We start from the raw sequence: 16,755 nt of genomic DNA on the forward strand, positions 1-16,755 counted from the left end.
TAAAAGCAAAATAATAATATATTGATGTTCAATGCCAACTAAATATGCAAACAAGTACAACAGAATATGAAAAACATTATGTGAACCATTTTTTAAAGAATTGTGTGGACGTTATCATCATATAGTTTTGTGACACATTGAGATTCCCGCACAAACAATCAGAGGATCATTTAAGTAGAAAAGATGCCGAACTTGCCATTGTAGTTTTGCAACTTGTAATGGAGCACACATTTTCCTTTGCTTGAAAGAACTTTCTGGTTCCGGCAATCCACTTCCCCTGGTTCCTGCAAGTGCATGGCAATGGGCAAAGTCCCTACCTCTCTTGCGCCACTGGCAGCAGCCGGCCGAGCCCTCCACATGATGCAGTGGTAGAAAACATTGTTACCATGCATCATAGGATGCAAGCAACACCACAACATGAGTTGGAAAAAAAAACCGAGATGAAGACGGCTCACCATGGCAGTGCTAGAATGAAGCGGACGGTGCTTCCACGTGGAAAAAAACAATCTTTTGAGTGCTGTTGTCCAAAAAAAGTGACATGGTTGCAATTTGACAAACTTGAAGTTACAGGAATACGGAATACTCTTACAGCTTGTTCACAGAGGCAGCAAGTAGTATAAGGTCCTGATCGTGTAACAAATACATAGTTGAGCTATCAAGTAGCCGTTGCATTTTTCAGAACAAGTTGAGAACTAAAAATACATAGTAGCTACATTTTTCAGAAGAAATTCAAACCTACAGTAGCATATCATTTTCTAGAATAATCTCCAGACTGAGTAGCAACTGCATTTTCAGAACATTTGTTTTCCTGAACTATCTGCACACATCAAACTTGGTAATTGTTTTACTTGCTAAGCACTAAGCAGGTAATACAAGATCAATTGTCAGACCAACACATGTGGGATCAAACAAAGAGCAGAGCTGACCACGAAAGGATATTCAGTTTTATAAGGACCAGATGCTCATTTATCTAGAGAAAGAATCCAACTTCTTACTTGCAATGATCAAGAACAGGCTGAGTTTCCTTTTACGCTCCTAAGAACAGACTGTGTTTCCTCTTACGCTCCTAAGCACGTCCATCATCACCTTCGCTATGCTCTCCCAAGCCTCGGTGCAATCACTGTATGTAGAGATATATACATATGTTTGCTGCAACACTACTAAAGAAATAAGGAGTTGTCAAGAAATAATCAAGTATAGGGGAGTATACCATATACAGTGCAGATCAGCTTTAGTTTGTTAAAAAAAATTGAATTTCTCCTCTGAAGCATGCATATGACAAATCAGTACCTTTCGAGGGATAATAAAACCATCATTTAAATGCAAGATGAATTGAGGAATCAAGATAGTATACAACTTCTCTAATATGCTGGTACCATATATATGTCCAGAAGCAGATTCTCCAAACGCCAATAGAATTGCAATCAAAGAACTAACCATACATCATTGATAGTGTAGAATACATTAGGTCATTACCACATGCTGTAAAAGCTCAAAACCTAAGCATAGGTGTCTCAAAGAATTCTGCAAAGTATAAATTTGAAGAATGTCATGCAGTACCCCTCATGCAGATTAAGATGTTATTAGCTTGGCCAAGAGTAACCTAAGGTCAGTATATTGCTAGTAGTTTTTCCTAACCAATAACAGCATAAAAACTGCACAATGATGTTGATGTCTCCCCATTTCAGTCATAGCTAATGAGTAATCCAAAATCATACACATTTGCATTGACGAAGCAAAGCATTACTCCAGAATTGTCTAAAAATTCACAATCAAACAGGAAGAGCGAAGTGCATAGCACTGAATTAGCAACAACTATAGCAGCTGTTGTGTATGCATCATTGTGGTAAAAACATGGTCATGTATCAGAAAGACTTGGTGTAGTTGTTTACATGCTGAAAAACAATGCAGGTAACCCACATATGATAAATGTACTATGAATTTGATAGAACCAGGAGGCCAAATAAAATCTAATTTTAGCCAGAAATATCAATTGATCTGAAATATGATTTTTAGATGGTGTGCATACACATTGATGCATGGTTGATGTACCTTCATGCAGAGGTGTCCCCTAATTCCTAATCCTCTAACTGGGCAAAAAACTAATTGTAGGTAAGAATCACTACGAACAAAACAGGTAGCTAAGAATCACTATTGTTAGGAATTGGATCCCTACCAAGGCGTGGGCGCAGGTTGTAGACGTGGGAAGGAGGAGGACGGAGGATGATGCGCGCTCGACGGCTTCTGGGCGCCGTGGTCGCGCAAGGGGGAGGAGGCAGGTGGGATTGAGAGGATTGTGGAGGAAGAAGTGAGGGCTGCGAGGGCGAGAGAGCGGCGGCTAGGGTTGGGGGGCGCCGGGAACGCCGGCCGCGGGGCTTCGCCCACGGCCGGCAAGAGAGAAGGGATTTCCTTCTAATCTCTTACTTGATTAGATTGATACATCTCCTCTCCTTATATAAAGAGGTTTACTTGACCCCTAAGTAAGCGACTAATTAACCCTAATGGGCTAAGGCCCAATAAGCCCTTGACTCCTCTAACACTACACCACACCTGGACATGCAGCTCGTCCTCAAGCTGCAACCTAACGATGACGCTAACAATGACTCCACTAGACGCAAACCGAAAACCTAAGAACAAGCCTTTTACATCTCGACTTATTTTAAATAAACTGCAATTCTTTATTTTTGACTCTTGAAGATACGGCGGACACCCTCCTTGTGCCTGGATCCCATGGAGATCATCGGAACGAGAGGGGAGGATAGGTATCGCCACCGGAAATTAGTCGCAATAGCGACCCGCGGAGACGTCCTCGTATCGGCCAGTGACGGAACGTGATGGCGCTAGGCGATGTGCCTCCGCCGATGACAAGGAGGAAAGCGCCTCCCTTATCGTTGCTGCAGAATTGGAGTTCGCTACCTAACGCACGCTTGAAGACAACGGCGAGTTGGCGCGAGCGCTGGCGGACTTCCGACGGAACAAGGTCGCGCCCTCATTTGCCGAGGTCGATCACTGTCAAAGCCGCCTCTTGCATCTCCAAGCGCATCTTCTGCAGCCGTCGCCGCGCTAGAAGGCCGCGTGCTGCAGCCTGCAGCCGCACCGCCGCCTGGATTAATGAAGCCGCTTGGTCCTGTTACTCCTTGCGCATCACGCGGACGAGCCGTCGCGCCAAGAACTTGCGCGTTGCCGCTTGTAGGTGCACGACCGCCTCTCTCTTTCGCTCAAGTTGTATCATCTCCTGGAGAGCGGCTTGTATCTGGACTATTGTAACCCTTATGTCGGCGCACAGATCCTTGGTGATCGGCAGGGTCGGCGAAGACGTTGGGGGTGCCGTGGACAGTGTGGCGGCGGCCGTCGATGAAGAACTCGCCAGGGTTGTAGATCCGTACCCTGGCATCCCATAGGGCATGGACGCCGCAGGGGTCAACGTCGGCGGCGGTTGAAGGCGCGACTCCATAGAGGTGATGCGCGTCTCCATGTTGCCCATGCTGCTCAGTAGCTTGGTCATCACGGCGGCCAGACCCTCCATGGTTGGCGGTGGCGGTGGTGGCTCAGACTTGTCGTCGGCTGGCATAACTGATACCAGATTGTTATGGCTGTTGTTGGGATTGAGATCGTGAGAGAGGGAGAGGGCGGTGGCTGCTGTCGCGCTACAGTACCCACGGTACTGTTCACGATATGGAGGGCTGCGAGGGCGAGAGAGCGGCGGCTAGGGTTGGGGGCGCCGGGAACGCCGGCCGCTGGGCTTCGCCCACGGCCGGCAAGAGAGAAGGGATTTCCTTATAATCTCTTGCTTGATTAGATTGATACATCTCTCCTTATATAGAGAGATTTACTTAACCCCTAAACAAGCAACTAATTAACCCTAATGGGCTAAGGCCCAATAGGCCCTTGACTCCTCTAACACGAGTCTGAGCCGGGCCAAGTCTGAGCGTCAACAGGGGAGAAAAGCTGGTTGACGCTCCTTAGCGCCCCCAATTTGTATACCGCAAGCGCACGGTTCGTGTAACTTTTCACTTAAAGTATTCCCCCAAGGTTTATCAATTCACGGAACCAAAGATACAACAAACAATCTACTAGCATAAAGATTCCTTTGTGTTGAGATGGTGAAAAACGAATCTAATCTACTAAAAACGACAAACACCGAAGGTAGCAAGAGAAAGTTAGAGAACCAATCTAGATCACCTAGATCATGCATATGTTGTAGTTCCAGCTAGATGTAGTGAAGTAAGATAGATGTAAATCTCAATGAAAAGCATCTTTAAACTCAAAATCTCCAATCCGATCCCTCGATGCCCCACCTACTCAGTGGCAACGCCCTGTCACGACACCCCCCTTTGGACGAAAATACCCTGAAGCAAGTCGAACCCCCTTTGATAGTTCCGCCATAAACCTCTAGCCACCATGACTACAAGATCATGCTAAGCGATCTATCTCGATAATAGATCTAGGATGAAGCAAACCCAAAGAAAAGAACGAAATCGAAAGAGAGAACATGACCACTAAACATTCGGAATCACAAATAACTTCACCATGAATGATTGTACATCACAAGATCACAACCGGGGCCCTACCTTGATCTTGATGATCCTAGCTCCAGAACTCCGACGTGGTCTTCCTTGCAAGGTTCCCACGTCGGCTAGGGCAAACCCTAGACAACTAGCGCGACCCTCGGCTCTCCGAGAGGTGTACCCTCGGCTCTCCGAGAGGTGTACCTCTATCTTCTCTGCTCCTTAGCGTCGTATCCCGAATTGATCTCCTCGTGAACCTTGGGGAGGGGTCTTTAAATAGCCTCAGGAAACCCTAGGTCAAAGGGGAGGCCGAACCGCCACAAAAAGGGGCTGCCACAAAAAGGGGCTGGGCCGGCCGGCCCAATGGACCCAGGCCGGCCGGCCTGGCCCATTTCTTCTAGAGTTTATGTCTTTCACGATTGCACCCCATTAGACGTCGTTATCTTCGAGATTTCTTCGAGGAAAAGGATAGGATGGAAAATCCTTCCTTAAATCTCTCTTTGCTTTGTTTAGCCCCGAAGTATCTTGATCTTATCTTGTGGACTTTGTCCTTTGGGCTTCATTGGAGGGTGGATGTGCACAAACGGGCCTCTAATCATCATGGTCTTCGGTCCTTTGTTCGGGCTTTGGTCTTCGTCTTTCTTCGTGTCATCGCGTGATCGTGGGCCTCGTCATTTCATGCTCCAAAATTGGTCAAAAACCTGCAAAAACGAAGTACCTCCAAAATATATGTGCAAACGCGAAAACGACCAATAATTGGGCCGATGTTAGGATGGTTAGTGATTTTGATATTAAATTCATGCCATTATCAAAGTTAAACAGGAGATAAAATGGATACTTAAGGAGCGCCAACATTCCCCCATGCTTAAAACTTGCTCGTCCCCGAGTAAGTCTTTGATAAAAATCAGCGTTGTCTTTCAGTGTCCAATCCCTGCACTTGATCATACACGAGAAAACACAATGCTCCCAAAAATATTTTGCAGTTAATAGTTCAAGTTGTAACCAGCTTTTTCAATGTGGAAGGTAGATACAAGTTAAATGCTTCCCCACAATTATTAAGCACATGCTCTCAAAATTAAACAAGTCTCAGAATTAAGAAAGTAAGTTCCATAAGTAATGCTAAACCAAGATCAATAATTTAAACCTCATTGCAATTTGCTCATGAAAACTCTCAGCTCATCTTGTCTCTCAAACTTGCTAGAACTTTCTCCTTTCTTTCTCTCATATGTATGTGTGAGGCTTTATCTGGAGCTCTGGAAAGGTTAGTCCTCACAAAAGATATTATAATCAAGATATTATCAAAACAAGAAATATTTCTTATGGATTTACCGAGACTCGTCAAAAAGACCATTGAAAAATAATTTCTTTATGGAGAGGGAGAGAATGGAACACACATTTTAAATGTTGGACATGTGCAAATGGCAACGGTTGATCCCAAGCCACAACTGAAGTCCTTGTTATCGGATTGCACATGGTTCGAATAATTGAGTATAGAATAATCTTCAAAGTACCTGGAGTTAAATGAAGCTAAAGGAACCGATGAGCTTTTCATCATCATTCATTTTTTTCTTTTCTCTCTTTTTTTTCTTTCCTTTTTTTTGCTCCTCAGAACCGTTGGCAACACAATGCACTTACTCCACCTCGCCTCATGCTTGAACGTTTGCTTGTCCTCAAGCAATGAAGTGATGATAACTTGATGGAGTGAATGCACAAAACCTTTATCAATTCTCTGGACTCAACTTTGGAATTCAAGGGAGCATCTCCTCGTGAAAGATTGAAGCCAACAGAGGAGGAAAAGGGGCAGGCCGGCCGGCCTAGGGGAGTTGGGCCAGCCGGCCTACTGCCTGTAGGCCTCCACTTCTTCGGTTTTTTCTTCTGCGAACTCTTTGATGCTTCCCAAGATTATGTTTTACTGAATTTTGCTCTTGATTCCACTATTTTGCCGTCGAAATAAAAATATATACTCAATATATAGGTTGTGGTTAAGGAGGTGTTTCACAAAAAGATGTTTTTGGTTAAGGGTGGATATCCAACGAGGTTTGCGATGTTCCCGGTATAGAAACTCACAATGCATGGTCAGCTTCTTAGTCTCGTACCAAAGAAGATAAATCCTTAATTAATTCACCTGAAAATAATTTTTGCTCTATGGTTTGTTATGATATATCATTTAGGCATGTAGAAGGGTAGAGCAATTGCAAAAGGTATCATTGACAAGGTTAGCTCAAAATTAAATCCAAATTAAATTTTACTTGACAAGCTTAAATAAGAGAGTAAGAATAAAAGATATGGGTCTTAATTTATCATAACCTCCACAATTGAATTAGCCGGTATTTAATTAATTTTCAGATTATGTTAGAGAGAGCATTAGTTTAATCATGCATAAACCAAGCACAAGAAAGTAGACAAGGCGGCAACGATCATCATATTTTATCATGGCACAAACTTTCTATCATCATTACTAACCATAACATTAAAGCGTGGGTGATGCATTTATTTATCATGGTGATGAAAACAAAAGAAAGCGAATTTCACATATGCTGAAAAATAAATAAAACAGAAAATTGCTACGCACACATAAGCTTGCACATATGCTGAAAATAAATGAAAAGAAATAGAAAAATCCAAACCACACGTACGAGCATTTTATTCATGGTCTTGTCGTCGATCACTCTCCTTGATTGGCTCTTGCGTTGTATCATTGGTCATAATACTGCTGAAATGTTCCTCCATTAAATTGTTTCGGTGGCGCCAGGCCTAGAAGTCCTATTTGATATGAAATTTTTGTGGTTCCATCTTCTAGTTGGCTTGTGTGCCTCCAGATGGCGTCTATGTCTTGTATGTTTCTTCTTGCATAGACACCCATAATTCTCAGTCCTTGTTCCGGTCGAGGGAGGTCAAAGTATTGTGCTCCAAATGATGGGTCGGGCATCTCTCCTTGGTATGACGGGGGTGAGTAGCCGTAGTTGCTAAATGGTGGTGGCGCCGCCGCAGCATGCCCCCATGCTTGATCTTGGTTCCCTTCATATTGACTCGTCCATCCTTCCGGGTATTCTTGTCCACTTGATGCACCTTGACATTCATTACTCCAATAAGCGGAACTTGGCGGTGGAAGGTCTACTTCCAAGTCTTCTTGTTGTGACGATGCCGATGTTCCTTCAATTAACTTTCCTCTTTTTGATTTCCTCACCTTTTTTCCAATATTTTCAACTCGCCAATCAGTCCTCCCTCTTGCGAATAATTTCAGCCTTTGATCGGGGAGGGAAATATCCATCTCAGAAATAGTGAATCCCTTCTTTTCATCCCCTTCGATATAATGGTCTTGTCTCAAATGTTCAATCCCAATATCTCTTCTCGGGACATAATATTTTTGGATCACTCGTAACCCCGGATTCATGGCTCGGGCTATCATTGTGAGGTAACACCCCGAACCAACTTCTCTCGTACCGGATGATGCTTCACAAATCCACCTTTCAACCATAATGTAGGTGGGATCAATCACTTACTTCTTCACCAATGCAGCATACATCCAATTTAATTCTTGGTCGGTGACCTTCGATTCTCTCATCCTCCCGAGAATTCTTTTGCTCAACCAAGAGTGAAATATTTGGAGGGTCACATTACTTATATTCTTCCTTTGGCGGTTGACATCTTTTGCTATCTTTGTCCAAAATTCATCAAGCTCTCCATCTTCAACTCGCACCATTTCATATCCATTACTTTTGAATCCGAGCAAACTCCCTATTTCTCCATAGGTGATGACTTTTTCTTCATTTTTGAGCCGAAATTTCAGACATGGAACTTCTTTATCATCCACCACTTCCGTTGTTTTCTCCAGTGTCATGAACATCTCAAAAGCCACTTCTTCTTGTATGTATACCGTGACACTGTCGGAAAATAACTTCCAACCGATGTTCTCCAAGAGTTGATAGATGTCATGATGAAATCCCAACTTCTCCAATGCTTCATCATCAAAATCATAATTTGCTCGCAACCTTCCCTTCATGAACTTTAGACTTTCTTCTTCTTCCTTCGACAAGATAATAAACCCATATTCTGAATTATTGGGCTTGTATGGTGGTGGTGTGGATGACCTTGTCGAACGCCGTGGAGGAGGTAGCATCCCTTCGGTGAATTTCATGAAGGAGCTTCTCGGGTCTCTCATCCCACCAAGGAGCAACATGTCGCTCCTCGGTGCGGGGTTGTCTTCCTCCATACTCCGCGGAGACTCACAGACCGAGTGCCTCCGCGAAGAACTTGCCGATGCGTCGGATGTCGATGAACGCGTCCTTCTCCTCCCGGTGACGAACCTCATGATGCTACTCATGGTGACTCCTTACTGCACACACTCAAAAACAAACACACCGGGGGTTTCTTGCCGACGGGAGAACAATATATCGAAGAGTGGAGCAAACTAGGATTTGTGGCGAATTTTCGGAGATTTTTGGAGTAGATTTTGGTGGATGAATTTTTTATGGCTCTAACTGATGTTTCTAGGTGAAGAACTTGAAGAACACAAGCAATGAACTGAGTGAGGAGCGTACCTGTCAAAGGGGAGCACCAGAGCACGTAAAAAGGGGCCAGGCCGGCCGGCCTAGGGCATTTTTGGCTCTCCTCCACTTCAATTTTCTCTGGTGGCTTGCTTGTGCAATTATTTGCTTCTGTCCAGTACATCTTTCATGCTTTGCACCGTCTAAATCCTGTGAACCACTTCTTCTTTGCCTTTGATGTCCAATTGCAACATTATTTCTTTACTTTGTGTCATTCACCTTGTCCCATGCTTAATCTTTTATCACATGGTGCCATCTTTGCTGAAAATCACATGTCCTTCCCATGCATGGCTGCTCCCTCCTTTGGATTATTTGCATGTGGTGGTAGGTAGAGAGCATAATTCTTTCCCGTGAACTCACTTTGATCAATGGATGTTAATCAAACACATAAACCCTCTCCAAATCATGCTTAGATGTTTAATCCTCCTCTAACTTCGAAATTTCAGAATTGACTCAAAGCATGCAATGACTTTAAATGAATAATCAGAGGGGAATTGAAACATCTTTACATTTGTAAGTCGAAAAATATTTCCCAACTACATTAATTTTGGTTGCACCGGAACCGTTCACTTTCATGAATTGATAGCGAACTATCTCGAATTCAACCGTGGGTCTTGGGTTTATGTTCTAATTTTTGCCAAAATGAGAGAGATTTTTGAAAAGGAGAATAATTAAGGTTAGGAAAATTCTAGTCCTATGGTAATGAAACTGAAAATTCTCCCTATGTTTATGCTAATCTACGCATCAAGAATTTAAATAATATAAACATAGCGCGGCTCAACTCGTGTGTTTTATCTCAACTTGGTCCGACCGTCATGGACAGGACGGTCGCCAAAAATGGGTATGAAATTTTGGATGTGGCTTTCTCAAGAAGAGACAAATAAATCATTAGATGACTCATGTCATTGGTTTAAAATAAAAAACAACATCGAAATGACCGAGCGAATAAAATCCAAATCGAATTGTTCGACCGAACGACCAATTGATATACTTTTGAATTCTTGAATTCTTGATATACTTTTTAATTCTTGATAGTCGAAAAATCCTTGACGCGTAGTTTCGCACAAACATAGAGAGAATTTTCAATTTCATTACCATAGGACTAGAATTTTTCTAACCTTAATTATTCTCTTTTTCAAAAATCTCTCTCATTTTGGCAAAAATTAGAACCTAAACCCAAGACCCACGGTTGAATTCGAGATTGTTCGCTATCAATTCATGAAACTAAACGGTTTCGGTGCAACCAAAATTAATGTAGTTGGGAAATATTTTTCGACTTACAAATGTAAAGATGTTTCAATTCCCCTCTGATTATTCATTTAAAGTCATTGCATGCTTTGAGTCAATTCTGAAATTTCGAAGTTAAAGGAGGATTAAACATCTAAGAATGATTTGGAGAGGGTTTATGTGCTTGATTAACATCCATTGATCAAAGTGAGTTCACGGGAAAGAATTGTGCTCTCTACCTACCACCACATGCAAATAATCCAAAAGAGGGAGCAGCAATGCATGGGAAGAACATGTTATTTTCAGCAAAGATGACACCATGTAATGAATGATTAAACATGGAACAATGTGAATGACACAAAGTAAAGAAATAATGTTGCAATTGGACATCAAAGGCAAAGAAGAAGTGGTTCACATGATTTAGATGGTGCAAAGCATGAAAGATGTACTGGACAGAAGCAAATAATTGCACCAGCAAGCCACCAGAGAAAATTGAAGTGGAGGAGAGCCAAAAATGCCCTAGGCCGGCCGGCTCCAAGGCCCTAGGCCGGCCTGGTCCCTTTTTAAGTCTCTGGTGCTCCCCTTTGACAGGTACGCTCCTCACTCAGTTCATTGCTTATTTTCTTCAAGTTCTTCACCCAAAAACATCAGTTAGTGCCCTGAAAAATTCGTCCACCAAAATCTACTCCAAACATCTCCGAAAATTCGCCACAAATCCTAGTTTGCTCCACTCTTCGATATATTGTTCTCCCGCCGGCAAGAAACCCCCGGTGTGTTTGTTTTTGAGTGTGTGCATCAAGAAGTCACCATGAGTGGCATCATGAGGTTCGTCACCGGAGGAGAAGGATGCGTTCATCGACATCCGACGCATCGGCAAGTTCTTCGCGGAGGCACTCGGTCTCCGAGTCTCCGCGGAGCATGGAGGAAGACAACCCCGCACCGAGGAGCGACAAGTATAAACACCACATTTACACAAGATTGCTAAAAGGTAAATGCTATCATGATAAGCATTACATGGATAGGAAAACATACATCAATAAGATTGAGACCAAACTAGCAAAATGAGGGCATGAACAATGGAATGGATGCAAAGTGCAAATGCAAAGTTAGCAAAAACAAGTGCTAGCATGGTTGAAAGGATATTTCGATGTTCCGCAACTAGCTTATTCAAAAACAATTGCTAAGAGTGACAAAAAGCCTTCGCGACACTTCATAAGAAGTGAGGATTTTGTCAATGAAAATGTTGTTTATCGAAAATGACCAAGCAACCGAGCTAACAAGGTTTTAGAAGTAGGTTTATGGGTTTCCTATATTTTTGGCTTAAAACAAAAATTTTGAAGAGAGAGTATTGGGTATAGAAATTCTATCTAAGGTGGTTTTTTTAAAAAAAAAACTAGAGAGAAACAAAAGTTAGTTTTTTTTAATGAAAAACATAACCTATGGTTTTAGGATTGCTCTATGAGTGGTTTTCCTAAGGATTTTAGGATCTCAAAAGCAAGGCTAGTCAATGTTTTTAGAAAAAAAAAATTTAAATGCAACATGCAATCCAAGAGTGAGACGAACAACATGGTATGCAATGCAACACAGGGTGGGTGAACAAAATGATATGACATGATGAGGTGATCTAAAACAAAACAAAAAGTTAGACTAAGTTAACTAGCCACAAGTTTAGAATCAAAGAGCAGTTCAACACTTCATATTTCCCTCTAAAAGGATACAAATAAAAAGACTCTAAACACTAATAGGCACACAAAAAGGTCTACAAGTTTCCCAAGATCAAATAACAAAGTGCTCCCTCAATAATATTTAGAATGAACAACATGAAGTTGTGGTTTTTATTAGAGCAATGGTACAATGTTACTTGATATTCCGATTAAAGACTGCAATGTAGACGGTCATATTAATATATATAAATAGATAAATAAAATGAACGGGTTGCTTCCCGCAAAGCGCTTTATTTAAAGTCATAGAGCTTGACTTTCTCACATACCTTCTAATTGATGTGAAGCCATGGTCCTTCGTGCGAGAATTCGAATTGTCCATGCAGCTTGTATTGATGTCGCCTTTCGTAATCCATCGTGGTTCGCTCTTAACATCTTCATGCGTTGAATGTTGTCATTCGTGCCTTCCTTTGCCAATGTCCTTAAGGCCCTTATTTTGTCCTGAACTTCTGAATTCGATCATGTATGCTTGATGAAACCACAGCCCAAGCTCCTCTTCATTGTTGGCATCCTTATCTCCTTCACCTTGTTCTCGTTACGTTGCTCTTCGCCTCTCCTTCGTGGATTTTCCCCTGCGTTCAGAATAGAACATATACCAAAATATAGTTCTATTGAAAAGTTTATGAAATTACCTTTCCAACAAGTGGTCATTCGCTTTAAACGGAGTCCAAACGAGAGAGTTATGACCGTTTTACTTTAGCGCTGCGTGCTGTCCAGAAAATTTCAGAGTACACGACCTTCGATGTTTTGGCCATAACTTCTTGTGGGAAACTTCGATTGACTTCATTCTTGATTCGTTGGAACCGGAACTTCATGGGGCTTTTGAATATCAAAAATATACTGCAATTTTCTTCTGAGGTCGAGCAGAATATTGATGATAACAATGACTTCTTAGGAATCGATCCGAAGATGTCAATGATGTTGATCTTGTGGTCTTCGGAGCGTCTTGTTGTGCATCCTTGGCTCCAATGGACTGTCTCCATGGTTCTTGCTTTGGCTAAGGTGTCGGGATCGAAGGATAAATTGGCATCAAGAATACGCCGTGCAAGAGATTAGAAGGAAATCCCTTCCCTCTTGCCGGCCGTGAGCGAAGCCCCGCGGCCGGCGTTCCCGGCGCCCAAAACCCTAGCCGCCGCTCTCTCGCCCTCGCAGCCCTCATCTCGTGAACAGTACTTGCGGTACTGTAGCACCACGGTACTGTAGCGCTACAGCAGCCACCGCCCTCTCCCTCTCTGACGATCTCAATCCCAACAACAACCATAACAACTACGAACAAAACAGAAACATCCAGTGCAGGATAAGAATATGTGCAAAAGCATCTGTGGCCTAGTGTTCTATATTTTTTTTTAGTGCTACAAACACACCAGTGAACAATCCAAGATTAGCCAAGAAATATCTCCTGCATAGGCGGGGCTACTGAAGTAGAACAATTGTATTCTTGGTCATGAACTATACACAATCGATTCTAATTTGGCAAATTTTATATGTCGTCGATCACAGAGCAAAGACAGGCTGGTGGTCACTGCTCAACACACTTTGCTTGGATTCTTAAAATAGTTTATGCATCCATTATAGGCTCAATTTGTGTTCACAAAACAATCATATCACAGTGGAGGTAATTGAAATACTGAAATTGCAGAGCACCTAATACTATACATGTAATTTGCCACAAGAAACAATGTAGAGTGGGTATGAGATATAACTATCACCGGATTAAAACATTGTTATGGACAGTTCAGTGTAATTAAATTCCACCAAAACTGAACCAAGAGTACAAGGTATACCTGCAGGCATTAGGGTGGTCGAGACGGCCACTGGAATCCTCGCAAATCTTTTGTATCTACAAATCATTTACATTTGCATTGAGGAAGCAAAGAACTACTGAAGAATTGTGTTTTTCTCTATACATCAGATCCACGCAAAAACAAGAGAAGCATTGATATGTTATTGTGACCTCGATTCAATGGACTGCCTCCGTTGGGAGCACCGGCTGCAAGGACCCGAGCTTCTGTGGTCCTTTTCGAGAGGAGAACAACACTACAATAGCCAGAAAGCAATCACATAATGCTTTGTGTGGATGATCTCAATTGATTCAACCTCATGGGGAAACTATTTTGCAAACACAGGGATGAACTTCATGAGGAATCACGTAATGCTCATCTGACGTGGAGCCGACGGCGAAGGTCTCGAGCCGGAGCAGATCGTCGGGGAGGCGAGGAGCTGCCGCGCGTTGAGCCGCAGGAGGGGCGCGGCCTGAGCAGTTCATAGGTTACGAACCGCTCCAGCGCAGAGAAGGCACGACAAGCGGGTGAGACGGGTCTCCGGCGAGCGAGGCGCGGCGGAGAGGCACGCCGCACGGTGGAGGCCGGACTCGGTGCGGAGAGACACGCCGCGCGGGTCCGAGGCGCACGGCGCCCGCGGTGGAATCCGAGGGGCACGGCGGACGCGGTGGAATCCGTCGCAGAGCCGAGGGGCACGCCCCGATGGGGAGGCCGGAGCTGGAGAGGAGCGTAGGAGATTGGCACCGGACCGCGACGGGCGGCGGCCGGAGAGCTCGGATCTGGAGCGCGGCGGGGCGGTGGCCGGTGCGCTTGGCGAGAGAGGAGGCGAGCGTGCGGCGCCCGGACGGAGGGCAGTCGGTGGTGCCGGGCGGCGCCGCCCCAGCCAAGCGCGTGGATGCGACGCAGGTGGAGGCGGGCGAGCGTGCGGCGGGCGGGGCGGAGTCGTGATTGGGCGGTGGAGTACCGAGCGGTTGCGCGAAGAGAAGGTAGGCGAGGCGGACGCATGTGATTGGGGCGAGCGCGGAGCTGGAGGGGCGGACACACGGAGCGGGCAGAAACACCGATTTGGCAGAGACACTTTTCACTTCGTTTTTAGGTAACATATAAATTTTTAGTTTAAACTTAATGTTTTTAATTTTCATAAAATGAAAAAAACCAGCTTTGAAACCACGCAAAGGGCTATATTTGTCCAGTTTTGATAGTTGGATAAACTTTGTTACCTGATTTTGGAGTTAAAAGTTGAAGTGATCTGGATTTTTCTCTTATAAATAGTATAGCCAATTTACTCCCTTCGAGTAGCTAAAGTCTAACCCTCTAAACTATAATTTGATACAACTTACCCTCCAAACTATGCCATTTAGTTTATTTTACCCGTAATACAATTTGTCTATTGTTTCTCCATGCACAAATTGAATTTTAATTTCAAATTTTGCAGGATAGTACCGGACATCACAATGCATATTAAAAATTTGTATAGTGTTTCATCGTTAGTTTTCATATAATTTTGACCTCCAATTATTATTTTATTATTAGATATAGTAACCTATCAAAATAATAATAAAAATTATGATGTATTTTTCTAACATGTGTTATGATGTGAACTATCATATTGTAAAATTTCAAATTAAAACTCCACTATGCATGGTGAAATGAAAAAGATAAATCATCTTAGGGAGTAATTTGAACTAATGATATATTTTGGAGGTAAAATAAACCAAATGATTGTTTAGGGGTTATTCGAACTTTGGTTACAGTCAAGGAAAGTAATTTAGATTTTTTTCTAAATATTACATAACAGAAGAAATATTCATTACTTCATTGAGAATTTTCCCTTAAAAAAACGGAAAGTTTTTTTTGAATGAAAAACTTATCTTACCTATTTCTAAAGCACATGACAAATCCTTCACACGTTCTGCCCGTCACTTTTGTTTCGTCCGTCGTTCTCTGATGCAGAAGCAAAGGAACTCTCGAAATCCTCTCCGAGTTGGCATCCGTTTATAACATTGTTAATCATAGTTACCGAACTCCGTGTTGTTTATTATAGCTACCGAACTCCGGCTGGGAATCAACTATTGTTCCGTCGTTTATTTTGGAGAAGTGTGTCCGTGTGTTGTCCAGCACAAGCGTTGAACATATGGATTTCATTGTATAAAATCATGCGTTTGCGGGTGTTATCATTCATTGGCTGCTGCAATCGATTCTCAGTTCATGAAGCGGAAGGTATCCGAGGACGCTAAGCTATATACAAGGCAGAACGACGAGACTGAGTACATGTTCATGCTTGGGGCGCCACCGCAACGACAATATGTAGTAGATCACCACATCAACGGACACTTTTTTTTTAAAGAAAAACAAGGCAAAATCTTATGTTGCTCTAAAATCAGATTAAAACCACGACAAGCTATCTAGCTACCTCAAGCAACACCTCGGCCAACATAAGTTTTAAAACTGGAAGCTACCCGACGATGATTTAAGAGCATTTCTATACGTTAAAGACCCACGCTTCCTCGGCATCTTATTGGGCCACGATAGTCAAAATAATTTTATCCGCGCGATTTCTATCCGACGGCCCGTGGTACGACCAGGGTTTTAAAATCCGACCGGACCGGTCTAACCGCCGCCCTCCGGTACCGGTTTACCGGACCGGTTAGGCCGGTAACCGGTGGAAACCGGTTGAATTCAAATCCAAATTCAAATAAATTCAAAAACTCCTATGCAACCGGTTCCGACCGGTTTACCGGCCGGTTTGACCGGTTTACCGGCCGGTTTTACCGGTTTACCGGTCGGTTTGACCGGTTTGAAATTCAAAAGCTCCCGTGCAACCGGTTTACCGGCCGGTTTGACCGGTTTACCGACCGGTTTGACCGGTTTACCGGCCGGTTTGATCGGTGGGCCTTCATGGGCCGGCCCATTTTTTTTCTTTTTCTTTTTTGATTTAACTTTAAATTCCCACAAACTATACTAAATGAAT

General features: G+C 43.2%; 1 protein-coding gene across 7 annotated transcripts; it reads right to left on the reverse strand.

Moving 5' to 3' along the window:
* On the reverse strand, nt 1-14,832 carry LOC120644648. 7 transcript variants are annotated; one of them, XM_039921325.1, is made up of 5 exons: nt 14,153-14,825; nt 13,958-14,040; nt 13,788-13,843; nt 1,377-1,418; nt 1-1,160 (listed from the first exon to the last, which is right to left on the reverse strand). In XM_039921325.1, exons 1-5 carry the CDS (start codon nt 14,267-14,269, stop codon nt 1,036-1,038), a joined length of 423 nt encoding a protein of 140 aa, XP_039777259.1. In that variant the 5' UTR covers nt 14,270-14,825; the 3' UTR covers nt 1-1,035. The 7 variants fall into 7 exon arrangements, 1 of the variants encoding a protein (XP_039777259.1); XR_005663871.1 differs by lacking the exon at nt 1,377-1,418 and adding an exon at nt 12,273-12,575 and having other exon boundaries at nt 1-1,120; nt 13,958-14,826; XR_005663869.1 differs by lacking the exon at nt 1,377-1,418 and adding an exon at nt 12,273-12,575 and having other exon boundaries at nt 1-1,157; nt 13,958-14,825.
* Between the last annotated feature and the right edge of the window lie 1,923 nt (nt 14,833-16,755).

This window comes from Panicum virgatum, chromosome 8K, assembly GCF_016808335.1.
Source record: "Panicum virgatum strain AP13 chromosome 8K, P.virgatum_v5, whole genome shotgun sequence".
NCBI classification, from domain to species: Eukaryota; Viridiplantae; Streptophyta; class Magnoliopsida; order Poales; family Poaceae; genus Panicum; species Panicum virgatum.

Bases quoted from the DNA above. Each gene is read 5' to 3' on its own strand.
- LOC120644648 (XM_039921325.1), bottom strand. From the start codon at position 14,269: ATGAACTGCTCAGGCCGCGCCCCTCCTGCGGCTCAACGCGCGGCAGCT. The intron at 14,041-14,152 runs GTGATTCCTCAT...TGGCTATTGTAG, and splicing joins CCACGTCAGATGAGCATTAC to TGTTGTTCTCCTCTCGAAAA. The intron at 1,161-1,376 runs GTACCAGCATAT...TTATTTCTTTAG, and splicing joins TGCTTCTGGACATATATATG to TAGTGTTGCAGCAAACATAT.